This window comes from Podarcis pityusensis, assembly GCF_964106645.2.
Source record: "Podarcis pityusensis genome assembly, chromosome: 13".
NCBI lineage: Eukaryota > Metazoa > Chordata > Lepidosauria > Squamata > Lacertidae > Podarcis > Podarcis pityusensis.
This window is the reverse complement of record NC_138038.1, coordinates 29,427,785-29,444,301: the sequence shown is the minus strand read 5'-3', so window position 1 is coordinate 29,444,301 and position 16,517 is coordinate 29,427,785. Positions and strand designations below refer to the sequence as shown.

At 45.5% G+C, this 16,517-nt stretch overlaps 1 protein-coding gene across 1 annotated transcript; it reads right to left on the bottom strand.

Annotated features, from left to right (window-relative positions):
• Window positions 1-2,947: 2,947 nt before the first annotated feature.
• LOC308460771 (olfactory receptor 5AR1-like) lies at window positions 2,948-3,895 on the bottom strand (the record flags this gene model as incomplete). Its single annotated transcript, XM_080977295.1, has 1 exon — window positions 2,948-3,895. One exon carries the CDS (start codon window positions 3,893-3,895, stop codon window positions 2,948-2,950), a length of 948 nt encoding a protein of 315 aa, XP_080833421.1.
• Window positions 3,896-16,517: the final 12,622 nt, after the last annotated feature.

Below are 16,517 nucleotides of genomic sequence, written 5' to 3'. Positions count from 1 at the left end.
AAGAAGCTGCTTTTGGATAAAAACAGCACTGAGAGACAGCCGCATACTTCACATTCCTGGGCACTGATAAGCTCTGTTGCCGCTGCCTGCCAAGTCCAGTTGCTAAGCAACAAGACGTGAGTACTTTTGAGCTAAATTCTGAGCTAGTTAGCTTCAAAAGCAGAAAAAGAAACGTAAAGAGGAAAATACAAGCCTAAAATACAAGGCCGGGACTGTGAGAGGCTGGGAACTGTTGGAATACCAGCATTTGTTTGTTATCTCACAGACTCTTGGGAAAGGGACTTTCCAAGCAAGCTAGGCTGGCTGCCAGCTGCACACAAAGCAGTAAACAGCCCAATAGACATTTGGATTTTACAGCTCGCTGCTAGAGAGCTGAGGCTTGGATTTCAAAATGGATACCAAGAAGGGGGGAGGCTTACCTTACCCACCTCCACTGATTAATGACAATTATTCCTCGTGGTCTGTAAAGATGAAGGCCCTGCTTCAGAATCAGAGGATATTTGAAGTGATTGAAAATCCTATCCCTGCTGCGCCCACGCCAGCGTGGAATTCACAGAATGTGAGAGCCAGGACGGCCATTATTCTGTGTGTCTCGGATGAGCAGCTTGTTCATGTCGCAGATGAGGAACACACACACAAAATTTGGTTTATATTGCAAAGAATCCACCAAAGAGATGCTGGTGGTACAGCGTTGCTGCATTTTGAAAAGCTGACAAATATGAGGCTAGCGCCTGATGCGGATGTGCAAGCGCATCTGACAGAGATGAAATTCTTACACCAGCAGATGGCGCAACACAATTTCCCTCTACAGGAAGAGATATTCTGCTTTATGATTATTAACAGCCTTAGTCAGACTTACAAAACCGTTGCAAGTCAACTGGGTTCTCTACCTGCCGCGGTGGAGAGAATTAGGCTTGATTTCCAACAGGTCAACCTGCCTTTTAGGAGACAATGTTCCACAAAAATGTGACCCCGCCCCAAAATAAGAGGAACTGGACACAAAAGCAGTAAGGTGAACAGCAAATGATTTAATAAGCATTTTGGACCCTGCTAGACCTTCCTTGGGGAAAAATAAAATAAGTTTATAAAATAATAATTACAAAACAGAATAGGTTATATAACTACCATAACAGTCTTTTTAGATTTCATTACAAGCTAGGAAAAGAAAACAATGTCCTTTTCATGAAAGCATCACAAATAATATAAGTTGATAAGACAAAAGCAAGGAACAACAAATGATATATACAGGGATAGACTGGACAGGATGGGGGGAAATGAGAAAAAATAAAGGTTTTTTTGTAAGACATGGTCCTCAATGGTGGGGAAGAAGAAAGCTCAGAGACAGCATAATTGTAGGAAGAAGGCAAAGTACATAGTGGATGACTGTAATAAAAGGGAATATGGAACAGGAATGCCAGATTCCTGCATGATATGCATAATATACTCATAATATCACAATACAAATCACCTTATAAAATTCCTACTACAAAGCCTTCGGTTACATCCATTGCCTATTGAATTGTACACTGCATTGACTATATATGCCATTTTAAAATAAAATGATAAACAACAGATAATAAAGTACTCATATTCTCTGTGAGAGCAATCTTATACACAAGAAGCTGGTATAAAGCAAGCCAGCATAAGTTAACCCAGTGTAAAGTTATGTCAAAACCATACTCTGTTAAGGAGCAAGGCAGCTGCCAACCCAAGCCTGTCAGAAGGAAAACAAGCTTTTAAAAAATAACCTGACTTGTATTATCCATCTTTCCATGTCATGCTACTGCCTAGCTCTGTCACCGCCATGCCCCCAGAAAGCCCCTTTTGGTGGGAATTACACTGGTCTCAGCCCAGCTGAGTTGGGAATCAACTGGCTGAACTGAAGATCCACCACATCCTAACTCACTCATCCCAGTGAATCTTGCCATAAGATTGCCTCCATCCTTTCTATTTTATATACTTTAATATATCCCAAATACAGATTCACTAAATCCTGCTTTTTATTATTTCTCCACTCTATTTCTCCACTTATTTGTCTTCACATTGTTGTCCATCTCTGGTTCTGATTAAATTCAATAGATTAACCATATATATTAGTTAACCAACAGTCTGTTGAGATTTTGGCATTCAATCCTTCTTCCTGCAGTTAACAATTTCCAATGTTATCCCTCTGAACTCTATCCTTAAGATATTGAAACAATATCACTAGTGGGTCATTGGGAAGATCATAACCCAAAATATCCTTTGTTTCACTCAGAAGTAAACTCAAATATATCTGAATTTTCCTGCATGACCACATGATCTGAAATATGTCAATCACAGGAATTTTGTACTTCCAGCAATTATTTGATGTTCCTATTTAATCTGTTTGGTGCCATCCCAGTCATCACAGAAATAAAGGACCAGCAAATATCAGTATGTAACTCCATCCATTAAAAAGCCCCCTTAAGCAGCTGCTGCTACAGCAACAGCAATCACCTAAGCATGCCTTTAATGAAAAACATGGGATTCTTGTTAGGTAGGTTTGCCATATATTGAACAGCAAAAAAGAGGCCAGCCCAAGCTGCTGCCAGACGGAGCGGGAAAAAGAGGTGCACAGGTCTGAGGGGCTGCCACTGCCATGCCCATGTGCCTCTTTCCCTGGTTCAGGCTGGCAGTGGCCATGGTGTGCAGAGAAACCCGTGCCCAAGCCCAAGCTGGCTCCCAGAGAGGAATTCATACCTGCTATATAACAACAGTGTGGCATGGCAGTTAAACTAAGGATTGTGCTTCAGTTTGTCATCCAAACTGGGAACAGTAGTTAAGATCTCTCCTTAACCATGGTGTATAGCCAATAGGCTATGATTAGTAACATTAACCATAAACCCTAGCATAGATGTGCATATTCACAATGTCACGGTAAAGAATATCTTGGCTTACACGGATGTGAGGACAAAGCTTCTGCAGATTATTCTAAAAGCCTGCATTTGCTTATGACCCTCCGTAAAGATTCCTTCACCTCTTTGTTCCTTAGGCTGTAGATAAGTGGATTGATTAGAGGGGTTAAGACTGTGTAGAAGACTGAAAAGATTTTGTCCACTTCCCGCAGAGCTTTCCTTTTTGGAAGTGCATATACAAATATTAAGGATCCATAAAATATAGAAACCACAATAAGGTGGGAAGAACAGGTTGAAAAGGCCTTTTTCCTCCCTGTTGAAGATGGGATCCGTAAGATGGTGGCTATTATACACACATAAGACATCAGTGTCAAGAGACAAGAAGGAATAGTGTCTATGGCTGAGACTGTAAGGCCCACCAGTGTCACCAAAGTGGTGTCACTGCAAGATAGATTAATCACCGGTGTCAATTCACAAAAGAAATGATCAATTTCACTGGGACCACAGTAATATAGTTGTGACATTAAACTTATTACTATTGTCATAACTGTAATCCCACAAAGCCAGGACCCAGCCGACAAGAGAAAGCAGAGTTTCCCATTCATAAGAGTGGCATAGTGGAGGGGCTTACATATGGCTAAATAGCGATCATAGGACATAGCAGCCAACAGGTAGCATTCAGCAACAACTAGGAATCCAAACCAATATAGCTGAGTGAAACAGCCACCAAGAGATATAGTTCTATCCCCTGTCAGGAAGCTGGCTAACATCCTGGGAAGGAGAGTTGATGTATAGCAAGTTTCCAAACAGGACAAGTTTCCAAGGAAGTAGTACATAGGAGTGTGAAGGTGATGATCAGAGATTACCAGAGTGATGATTATGATGTTTCCAACCACAGTCACAGTGTAGATGATTATGAACACCATGAAGAATGGAATTTGTAATTTGGGGTCATTTCCAAATCCCAGAAGGGTAAATGTGGTTATTGCTGTTCCATTGCTTATTTCAAAATTCTCCATAGGTTCACTGGAGGTTAATTGCTAAAATTGTTGTTTCCCCAGAATTTTAATATTTCAGATTTCAATGATTGCAATCATTCGAATGAAATTTGGAAGAATTTTGCCTGTAGTTAATGATCATGAAGTGATACATCTATTTAAACGATGAATCGTGGATATAGTTTGAACTGGAGATCAACTGAAAATTACAACTCGGTTGTGCAGCTCTTTGCGTCACCATTGACATCTCATCATCAGTATTTTGCAGACCAGCGAATGCTTATTGATGGCACGCTATATATACTATAAAAAACCTTTACAGTTTAAACAGCACAGTAAAAATATAGAACAACAAACTGTTGGTGGTGGGTCTGGTTCTCTGACTCCAATCAAGCAGGACTATGCAAAATATGAGCTCCGGTGCTTCTAATACATCTTCATTCACTACAATGAAAGGAACACTTTTCAGTGCACTGCCCATTTTACTCAGAAGATTGGATACAGACCATGATAGCTACCTTTAGCTCCCTTGGAAATAAATGAGAGATTTCAGTCATGACTAGCATGTCTCATTGATTTCATAGGGACCAAATTCAACTAACTTAGCCTGAATCCATCTCACAGGTACCCCATATTCACTTTCCACAACATGGAATAACTTCCCAGTGATGTGCTCCTACACTGCAAAGCAGGGGTGAGCTGAAGATAATGGCTTTTGATTCCCAATTGTTTGGCATCAACATTAAATTCACCTGCTGAGAGATAGAAAACTTGAGACAACCTGAAGTATACTCTTATATGAATGGACTGCAAACTCATTTATTTTTTGGTAATGAAAACAGCTTAGACTTGTTCCTTCATTCTATCTGTACACATTTAAAACTAACTGTGGTTGGTATATTCTTTAGTTCTTGTTTTAAGTAGATTATGATTCTGGCCATGCTTCATGTAGGGAGAAAATATGACTAAACATTGCCACAGAGGAAGGGCTGTTTATGTTGGGGTTTTTATGCCTGCATGCCATTTGATGCAGCTTCTCACAAAAGCAGTTAAGAAGTTGACTGAAGGCCAAGAAGACTGAGCAGAGGGGGTTATTCTGCCTAGAGATATGGGAGCTTGGATACAACTCTGCTATTGGTCGAGGTCTCCACATAGGCATGATGACTCATGACCTTCCTTGGCTGGATAGTTGGTTGGTCAGTGTATGTTCTGAGAGCCATCTGGAGTATGTTAAGTGAGAGAGTTAAGATCCGTGTCTGTATCCTTTATATAGTAACTTGTGAGTCTGCTGTAAATAATAAAACACCTATAAGTTACTGGTAGCAGCATCTTGTTCCTGCTTCATCCTTCCTACCCACAACTGATTGCTTCTGGAAGTCCGCGTATGCTCTGCTATACAGTGGTACCTCAGGTTAAGTACTTAATTCGTTCCGGAGGTCCGTTCTTAACCTAAAACTGTTCTTAACCTGAAGCACCACTTTAGCTAATGGGGCCTCCTGCTGCCGCCCTGCCGCCGGAGCTTGCTTATCCTGAAGCAAAGTTCTTAACCTGAAGCACTATTTCTGTTCTTAACCTGAAACACTATTTCTGGGTTAGCGGAGTCTGTAACCTGAAGCGTATGTAACTTGAGGTACCACTGTATTCAACTGCAATCCTGCAACAGGTTAAAGTTGTGAAATACCAATAGTTTACAAGGGTCTTTCCTCCTTACTGGCACCCTCTCTCTCAATTGAATAACAGTTTGTAAAGAGGGACACACACCAAAGAGTAAAATCCAAGGAAGCAGAAGACCATCAGTTGCTGCAGATGTTTGAAGCTAAGCAAGATAATTCAGAAGTGATGAAGTGATAGATAAGTAATTGCAAGGAGAACAAATGTAAGAAGTATCAAATAACAGCATATTATTATTATTATTATTATTATTATTATTATTATTATTATTTGTCAGAGCTGCTTCCAGATCCTAGCTCACAGAGGATCACGCTAGCCAGCGATCATTAAATAAAAGTCTTTATTGAGTTACAGTTTCCATTCTCAAGCTGCTGCGTGCAACTCTACGTCTCATGGTTAGATCGGCGAAGCTCCATCTGAGTCTCCGCCCCTTGTACACCAACTTAATATCCTAGCCTTGCTCCACCTTTTCCGCCTGACTGTTCTTCTCTGGGTCCCTCTGCCCCCCGGGGTCTCTTCCTTCCGGGATTCCTCTGACGCTGACGCTGACCCCCCTGACTCTTCTCCCTCCTTTCGGCGGGCTTTAGGACCTGGCTCCCTTTCCGGGCTGCCTACTGCGCCACCTTCCTGTGCATTTGAACTTGGTACGCGCGCCCAACCTTCCACCTTCCGTCTGACCGTTTCTTCGCTCCCCGATGGAGGTGTGGCCACTCCTGACTCGTGCCCTCCCCCCTGTTGTGAGCTGCCAGCGCTTGATCCCTGGCGCCCTTCCTCTTCCCTGCTCTCTGGCGGTGACGCTGGTCCTGATTTCCAACTGCTCCCCTCTGAGTCCCCTCTGGCTCTATCTTCCTGGGGTGTCCCCCTAGGCTCCCCCCTTGCCCTGGCCACTGGTGCTCCTTTCTGTGAATCTTCTGATTCACTGGAAAGACTCGGAGATCTCGGGTCGTCGTCATCACTCATCTTTTCTTCTGCCTCCTCTCCCTCGCTCTCTGTTTCCTCCCTTGCCCTTGCCTCTGCTCCTGAACCCCTGACATCCATCCCCCCCTCGAAGCCCCCTCTTCCCCCCTCCCCTCCTTCCGGTGCGGGATCTGGGTGCTGCCGTGTCAGGGGGACGAATGTCGGATACAGTTCGCTTCCCGTGGCGGGCCGCCATCCGAAGTCTTCCGGTTCTTCCTCCCTGCTCTCGTTGACGACGGTCACCTCCGCTTCCATCTCTGTGCCGCCGTGCTCAAAACCCGGGTCGTCCCCGAAAACGTCCATGTCCGTCTCTCCCTCGTTGCCTTCTGGAGACGTTGCTCGTCCTGGACCCTCCAGCCACCTTCTGCGGAACTGCTCCTCTGGTCGATCATCCCACCAATACGAGGGTTCTGAAGCAGATCCCGAGGGTGACCCCTCCGGGGAACGGGCGTCTCGTGTCGGTTCCTCGTCCGAGTCGAACCCCCGGAACGTGCTGGCTGAAAGCGTGGGCGTGAAAAGCCAGTCGTCGAAAAAGTCTGCTGGCATTGGCCTATGTGGGAAGAGGGCATGAAACTCTTCTTTGAGCAGAGGTTCGTCTAAAGCGTAGCCCGGCACCCAGCTGTTGGCACTGGCCGGGGTGCCCTCCTTGGCGAGAAGGTATTCTACCCCCTCTTCCCCCCATCTGGAGTCCAAAATCTCCGTGACTTCGTTGATGCGCTCCTCCTGTGCCACTCCCCTTTGCCCGGTTCTCTCTCGGAGCGGACCCGGTGCCGTTCCTGGTTCCTGAAACCTGTGAGGTGCCTTGTAGGGAGTGAGCACCGATCTGTGGAACACCGGATGCATTCTGGAACCCTCCGGAAGAGCCAGCCTGAAAGCCACCGGGTTGACCTGTTCGTCGACTTGGTAGGGCCCCAGTTGTTTATGCCCTAGTTTCTTCTTCACCAACGACCTGGCCGGCACTGCGTGGGCTGCTAACCAGACCCAGTCTCCCACATGGATCTCTTCGCCAACCCTTCTGTGTTTGTCCGCTTGTACCTTGTATGCGTGTTTAGCCAGCTCCAGGTGCCGCCGCAGCTGATCGTGGACCTCCTGCAACTCCGACGCGAACGCATCTGCTGTCTGCGGCTCCCCCTCCCCCATTCTTTCCAGTCCCGGGAAGGTTCTAGGGTGCCTCCCGTTGTTGGCGAAGAACGGCGTGACCCCCGTGGACACGTGCTTCGTGTTGTTGTAGGCGAACTCGGCGAGAGGCAGGTAATCCACCCACGTCGCAGGCTGTTGATTCGCATAACATCTCAGGTACTGCTGCATGATGGCATTGACCCGCTCCGCTTGCCCGTTGGTCTGCGGGTGTCTAGCCGACGCCAGGTTGATCTTGACGTTCAGGAAGCCCATCAGCCTCTGCCAGAAGTTTGAGATGAACTGTCGCCCTCGGTCGGACAGAATAGACCGCGGCAGACCGTGAACCTTGAACACGTGGTCTATGAACAGTTTGGCGGTTTGTTCCGCCGTGGCCACCTTCGCACACGGAATGAAATGTGCCATCTTGGAGAACAAATCCACCACCACCAGCACAGCCGTCTTGCCCCTCGAGCTGGGCAGATCCGTGACAAAGTCCAGGGCCACTCTCTCCCATGGCTCGAACGGAGTTTGCAGCGGTTCCAGCAGTCCGGCCGGCGGTCTGTGCACTGGTTTGGACCTCTGGCAGGTGTCACACCTCGCCACGTAGTCCGCGACTTCCCCTCTCATTCCGGGCCACCAGAAGTCTCTGGCTACTAATTCCACCGTCTTCTCCTTGCCAAAGTGCCCGGCAGTGGGCGCGTCGTGCAGCTGCTGCAGTACCTTGGCGCGAAGTTCGTCTCCCGGCACGTAGATGGCCCCTTTACGGATGAGCAAACCATCTCGCAGCTGGAACTCGTCGGTCGCTGCCGTGCCCCTGTGCACCTCTGCCATCTTTGCTTGCGCGAAGGAGTCATCCTGCAACGCTCGTCGCACCGCATCCAGGTCAACTGTCGCCGCCGCGCACGCCCACACTGTCGGTGCGAAGATGTGCATGGCGGCCGCTGGCGTTGCCTCCTCCAGATACTGTGGCTTACGGGAGAGAGCATCCGCCATGATGTTGGTGTCCCCCGGGACATACTCTATTCGGAAGTCGAAATTCGCAAAGAACTCAGCCCAACGTATCTGCCTCTGGTTCAGGAACTGTGCCGTGCGCCAGTGCTCTAGATTCTTGTGGTCCGTGCAGACCTGCACCGTGTGCTTGGCGCCGATCAGGAAGTGCCTCCACGCTTTGAACGCTGCATGAATGGCCAGCAACTCCCTGTCCCAGATGGTGTAGTTCTGTTCGGACTTGCTGAGCTTCCTTGAGTAAAACGCTCCCGGCCTCCAAACCCCCTGCGGGTCTTTCTGCAGCAGGACTGCTCCCACGGCTCTGTCCGAAGCGTCTGTCTCCACCCTCATCGGCCTGCTGGGGTTGACATGAAGCAGCTGCTCTTCCGACGCGAAGAGACGCTTGAGTGCCTGAAAGGACTGCTCCGCCTGCTCTGTCCAGATGAACTTCTTTTTCTTGGAGCTGAGCGTGTCCGTGATGGCCGCTGTCTGCATCGCAAAGCCTTTGATAAACTTGCGATAGAAGTTCGCGAAGCCGACAAACCGTTGGACCTCCTTCCGGTTGCGTGGGCTTTTCCAATCCAACACTGCTCGGACCTTGGCGCTGTCCATGGCGAGCCCTTTATCAGACAACTTGTAGCCCAGGAAATCCACCTCCGTCACGTCGAATTGGCACTTCTCCAGCTTGGCGTAAAGCCTATGTTGCTGTAGCCTGCTCAGCACTTCCTTGACGTGTCTGTCATGCTCCTGCTGCGATTCCGAAAAGATCAGGATGTCATCCAAGAAACAGACGCACGTCTTGTAGAGGAGCCCCGCCAACACGTGATGCATGAAAGCTTGAAAAACGTGGGAGCCATTTTGCAATCCAAAAGGCATAACTCTATATTCGTAGGTGCCCAGGGGCGTGAACATGGCTGTCTTCCACTCATCTCCCTCCCGCATGCGAATGAGGTTGTATGCCCCTCGCAGGTCCAACTTGGTGAACACTCTGCCCTTCCGTACCTTTGCGAGGAGGTCGTCGATTCGGGGCATGGGGAAGTCCGATGGCTTGGTCACACTGTTCAAGATGCGAAAGTCCACTACAAGTCTTTTTTGGGGCGTGTCCCGCTTCTTAACAAAGAATACCGGACTGCCCCCCGCTGCCTTGGACTCTCGGATGAAACCGCGCTCCAAATTATGATCTATGAACTCTTTGAGTTCCTGCAGTTCGTCCTCAGACATGGAATACAGCTTCCCTTTGGGCAGCGCCGCCCCCGGCAGCAGGTCAATTTTGCAGTCATATGGTCTGTGGGGGGGTAGCCTGTCTGCCTCTTTCTCGCAGAAAACCTCCAAAAATTCTGCGTACTTGTGGGGAACCGCTTGCAGCGTGCCTAGCTGCAACTGTGACTCCTCTTCCCCTCCTTCCTGCCTGGGCACGATGCAGTGTTCAGCGCAAAAGGAAGAGCCGAAGGTCAGCTGCCTCTGGTACCAAGCCAGCGTCGGGCTGTGCTTGTCCAGCCAACTCATGCCCAATACAATGGGCGTGTCCGATAGTTGAGTGACATTGAAGCTGATGATTTCCCTGTGATTCCCAAGTCGCATCACCATTGGTGGCGTCTGCTTCACCACTTGCCCCCCTAGCAGCTCCCTGCCATCCACCGTGACAACCTGCAGGGGCAGCGTGGCAGGCAGCAACTGTATAGCGTGCCGGTCGACAAAGTCCTGCCCTATAAAGTCCGCATTGCTTCCGGAGTCAATGGTGATTGGCACGTCCATGGTGATTCCATTGGGCAGCTGGAGCGACGCGGTGAGCCTCACTACCGGTTTGGGCGGGAGGGGGTCCATGGGCTGTAAAATCTCTGGGGACTGCTTCACTGACACGTCTGGCTGGGCCCCAGTGCCTCTTCCTCCAACCAGACTCCTTCGTTTCCCTGCTGTGGTTGTCCTTGCTGCGTTGCTGCAGTTACCATTGCTGAGGCTGCAGTGTGCTTGTGGAGCCTCTGGGGACACTCTTTCGCCATATGCTGTGGATCATCGCAGATGTAACACTTCCTGTTCCCTCTAGGAGGCTTCGCTTTCACTGCTGCCGGTGCTAGGGCTCTGGCTGCTGACTGAGCCCTTGCACCTCCAACCTCCATAGGTTCCGCTCCTCCTCCTGGCGGAGGCGTGGATTGCGCACGCGCTGCTTCTCTGGGAAGGAAGGAGGAGCCCCTGGCTGGTTCGCGCCCTCCACGCCCTTCGTCCCTGCTCCACGGACGTCCTTCCAGCCGCACCCCCACCGCCAGCGCCCTCTGAACGATCTCCTGCGTGGTCCGGGGTCTCTCCCCCCTCGCAATTTCATCTTTAACCGAGCCGTGCAATCCCTCCCAAAACAGGTCTCTTACAGGAGCCGAATCTCTGTCCCATTCCAGGGCACTGACCAAAGCGAAAAAGCGGGCATGGTACTGCCTTACGCTGGCCCTCCCTTGCTTCAGTCCATGTATCTCCTGCCGAGCAAGATCCACGTCAATGCTTGATAAAAAGCACCCATCCATCGCTTTAATAAAGGCATCCGCATTTTGGAGCGCCGGATCCTTATCTCTCCACAAATTGCGCAGCCATGCTTTAGCATCTCCATGCAAATGGGACATGATGAATCCCACCTTCTCTTGCTCATCTCTAAAGTCTTTGTTCAGCAGTTGCAGTGCACACATTACATCTGCTCTAAAGTTGGGGTACTGTTGCAAATTCCCATCGAAGTGAGAGACCAGACCGCCTGTTCGTCTCCCCAACCCAATCCCCTCCGGTTTGGGTGTCAGTTGCCCTTGCTTCGTAAGCACTTCCAACCTGACCTGGAGATCCCTGTAGGCGGCAGCTGCGTCCTCCTCTCTCTTCCTGGATGCAAGAGCCTCGGCATTCAGTCGCGACACTGCTTCTCTGAGTTCCGCTATCTGCTGTTCGGCCGTCATGTTGTCTGCCGTTCGTGAGCTCGCTAGTAGGCACCCGCTTTCTCTCCTCTCCGCGAGGACGTAGATGCCCACAATCAGTGAGATGGAGCTTACTGTCAGAGCTGCTTCCAGATCCTAGCTCACAGAGGATCACGCTAGCCAGCGATCATTAAATAAAAGTCTTTATTGAGTTACAGTTTCCATTCTCAAGCTGCTGCGTGCAACTCTACGTCTCATGGTTAGATCGGCGAAGCTCCATCTGAGTCTCCGCCCCTTGTACACCAACTTAATATCCTAGCCTTGCTCCACCTTTTCCGCCTGACTGTTCTTCTCTGGGTCCCTCTGCCCCCCGGGGTCTCTTCCTTCCGGGATTCCTCTGACGCTGACGCTGACCCCCCTGACTCTTCTCCCTCCTTTCGGCGGGCTTTAGGACCTGGCTCCCTTTCCGGGCTGCCTACTGCGCCACCTTCCTGTGCATTTGAACTTGGCACGCGCGCCCAACCTTCCACCTTCCGTCTGACCGTTTCTTCGCTCCCCGATGGAGGTGTGGCCACTCCTGACTCGTGCCCTCCCCCCTGTTGTGAGCTGCCAGCGCTTGATCCCTGGCGCCCTTCCTCTTCCCTGCTCTCTGGCGGTGACGCTGGTCCTGATTTCCAACTGCTCCCCTCTGAGTCCCCTCTGGCTCTATCTTCCTGGGGTGTCCCCCTAGGCTCCCCCCTTGCCCTGGCCACTGGTGCTCCTTTCTGTGAATCTTCTGATTCACTGGAAAGACTCGGAGATCTCGGGTCGTCGTCATCACTCATCTTTTCTTCTGCCTCCTCTCCCTCGCTCTCTGTTTCCTCCCTTGCCCTTGCCTCTGCTCCTGAACCCCTGACATTATTATATAAATCTGCCTTCTGGAATGGATTCCTGGATAATTGCAGCTTCTTGAATGCATTTGTATTTCATTTATCAGTGTCCAATACAATGTTCATGAAAATGGTATGCACTGTGATATTTGAGGCCAATTTGGGTGTTTTTCCCAAACAAAAAGGTCTGATGAATTTCAAGGGGAAATCAAAAAAAGGTTAACAAATCTTTAGGGAGAGTCATGTGAGAGCCACAAGAATGCCATTCAGAAAATATATCTCTTTTACTCATGTTCCATGGGCTACAACTCAACACAGTAATGCTAAACTAATTGAAATTAATGCCCATTTCTGTGTTGCCAAAGATTGAAACTATACACCAACTTTCCTGAGAGTGCCATTCAACTTAATGGGACTTAGTTCTGTGTACGCATGTATAGGTCTGTACTGTAAATGTTTGGCAAATAGTGAAATTAATGTCCTGGTTTTTGCATTGCAGACGAAAGACAATTGGAGCGAGCACACACACGGGGAGAGAGAGAGAGAGAGAGAGAGAGAGAGAGAGAGAGAGAACTTTCTCTTTATGTCATTTGCTTTTCCAGCAATGATCTGTAAGGAATGTGAAATTTTAAAATAGGCAGACATCTAGTGAAAATAAGTGATTGGGTGTGAGGAGCATAATAATAATGTTACCATTCCTCTTGACCATCAGATGGAACCAAGGCAGAACAGCTTAGTGATTCATTTCCTCAGCTGTGATGATCACAACTTGTCCAGTCGCTTCACATGACAGCATCTCATGCTAACATGTTTTGCAAGAAGAGGGATTATATAAGAAGTTGGAAATGGTCACAGGGGATCAGTATGAAGATCAACCTCTTGAGTTTTCCAAGAAGAGCTGCACTTAAATTGCTCTTCTGGGAAAAGGAGGCATATTCCCTTTGTAAAATGATGGTTCTACTTTAATTAAGAATGTATTGTAGGTATCAATATTGTGCAGTTTGAAGTGATTGGAAGCTTAATAACGCACTCCGTGTGTGTGTGTGTGTGTTTCTGTAAATGTTTTTTTTATTGATTTTACAATTTTAAGTTCAACAATTATTCTTTGTAAAAAAGAAAACAAAAGCAAAAACACAAAACAGAAACAACAAAAACAACAACAAAAATATAAAAACATAAACATAAAACATCAACACTTTTTCCAATATATAAACATCATCTCTTTCTTTTGGGGAGGTTCTCTTTAACCTCCTGACTTTCCTCCATTCCCTTTTCTGGTTCATTGAATGTATACATTTTCTGCATAATTATAATTAAACCTCTTATTCTTATTCTCATTATTTTATCAACATTTAACTGATTACCATCAAACCTTAATATCTCAATTCGAATTTCCTTTCTTTAACTTTATCTCATTTTTAACTGCTTGCAAATATTTAATCAAAGCCTCCCAATGTTTCTACTTGTTTGCAATATTTTTGTTCATACACAATAAAGGTTTCCCATTTTTTTTTTGAAATTTTTCATTATCAATCTCTCTAAGCTTTTCTGTGAGTTTAGCCATTTCAGCATAGTCCATCAATTTCAGTTCCATTCTTCTATTGTTGGTATCATGTCTTCCTTCCATTTTGGGCTAATAGAATCTGGGCTGTTGTTGTTGCGTACATAAACAATTTATTCTTTTCCTTCAAGATTTGGCTTCCTGTTATTCCTAATTCTGTTTTTTTAATAAAAGTCAATTTAAACATTTTCTTCAATTCGTTATATATCATTTCCCAGTAACTTTTAACCATTTAACGTTTCCACCACATGTGGTAAAAGGTACTCTCTTTTTCTTTGAATTTCTTTGAATTTCCAACATTTATTAGAACTTGTTCTATACATTTAGCAAGTTTTACCGGTGTTATGTACCAACAGTACATCAATTTCATATAGTTCTCTTTCAGTGTTGTACATGCAGTGAATTTCAGATTCACCTTCCAAATTTCCCCCAATCACTCATTTGAATATTATGTCCCAGATCTTTTGCCCATTTAATCATCACACATTGAACCTCTTCATCCTTTGTTTCCCATTCTAGCAGCAAGCTGTACATTTTCTTCAATAATTTTAATTCAATAATCTTTTAAATCTGGATATTGAGTAACTAAAATCTATCTTTTTATCTTCTTTAAAAATCTCATTTAGTTGAAAATATTGTAACTGATCTGTTATCTTTTCTCTTATTTCCTCAAATTTTCTTAATTTTAATTGATTTTTCTATTATTATTATTATTATTATTACTGAGATTTTCAGTTAAACAGAAAACATCATGTTTTAGTTTTTGACTGTTTGTTTTGGTTTGTTTTCTGTTTAATTGATTTTCCATTTCAATTAGGAGCTCTCTATATGTTGACCAATTTGTCCTCATATTTATCTTTTTGAGAGATATTGCTTCCAGATATTGCTTTCAGAGCCATCACCCTTTCCAGATGGTGAATTTGAAACTCAATAGCCTCATCACATGATCAAATGCTACTTTAGTTTAGAGTAACAGAAAACAATCTAGAGGCAATCATTAACCCATTTAGGAGCTAAAAAAACTACAGTGGTAAAACCCTGTGTTAGCAATACACATTTAGACTTTTTTTCATTTTAAAGCTTCATTAATACACAGGAATTTTCCCTTTTTAGTGTCAATTAAACCAATTATACCTAACAGAATGTGTCAGTGGGTGCTGTGAAAGTGTGGCAGTGAGGTAGGAATAATTACACCTCAAAACTTGGTTCATTTGGAGGGCTAAACTGACTTCAGTGTATCATTACTTGATGAATGTGTGGTGCCAGGTGTTGGATGAACAACACTGTGACCATATTGGATTCTGTGGTTTGTAAGAAGTCTATCAAAATTAGCCAAGGACTGGTTCCAATATTATCAATTATTTGAAACCTTCAAATGTGATAAATGTGATAAAGATTTCCAGATTTGAATCAGATCTAGTAAATTCTAAAACTAAAACCCTCTCCAAAACATACCAACTCCTCCTGGACTGGGAAGTCAAGGAGGAGGAGGTTAAGTCCACAATGATCACATGGGTCCAAGACTTTGGTTACAACATAGAGATGAGCCAAAGGGAACACCTATGGAAAGTAAATTGGAACTTTACGGCATGCTACACGTTAAGGGAGAACCTTCAAAAGATGTTATACCACTGGTATCTAACCCCTTCTAAACTCTCCAAAATGTACAAAAGTGTGTCTAATATATGATGGAGATACGGAGAACCAGGTGCTCCATATGTGGTGGGTTTATAAAAAGATCAAAACCTTCTCGAATGACATACATACTCAGCTTCAAATAATGTTAAATGCATCCTCCCCCCAAAAAAACCCAGAATCATTTTTATTGGGTATTACAGGAGCAGGTGTAGTCAGGAAGATAAGGAAAATCTTTCTGTATGCCACCACAGCCACGATAGTACTTATAGCAAAACATTTGAAGAGTGACCAAATCACCATCAGATCAGAATTGGTAGAAATTAGTAAAATTGGTAGAATATGCTGAACTAGATAGTCTCTCAGAAAAGATTAAAGATAAGCAAAAACGGGAGTTCATTGATAACTGGAAACCTCTAAAGAATTACTTAAAAAATAAGTGTTGCAATCTGAATTCAGTGGCAGCTTTTGAATAAGCTCTGTAAATAAAGGTTAAATGGGTTAAAGTAGAGTGATATACATAGATATAAATATATTATAAATATATATGATTATATAAATATAATATAAATATATATGATCTAGAGTAATATACATAGATGCATATTAATATTTTATTATGATTTTGCTGATAAATTTAGGTAATAGGTTGATGGGAGTGAAAAGATGTTGAGAAGGACGGGAAATCAAATTTATGTAGATATATACTTCTTTGTTGGAATTTTTATTTTGATGAGTTTGATCTACAGTCTATAAAATGTCTTTGATGTATGGATGCAACTACAGTTAATAAAGCATAATAAATAAATAAATAATAAACCTACAATTAAATCATCAATTAAAACAGGCAGCTTAGGCAGACAGCTTAATAGGCCAGCTGAATGTTAATATATCAACAAGAAGTGCATTCCATAATACCTATCAGGGACTGGGCAGAGGAGAAATGGTGGAGACCCCCT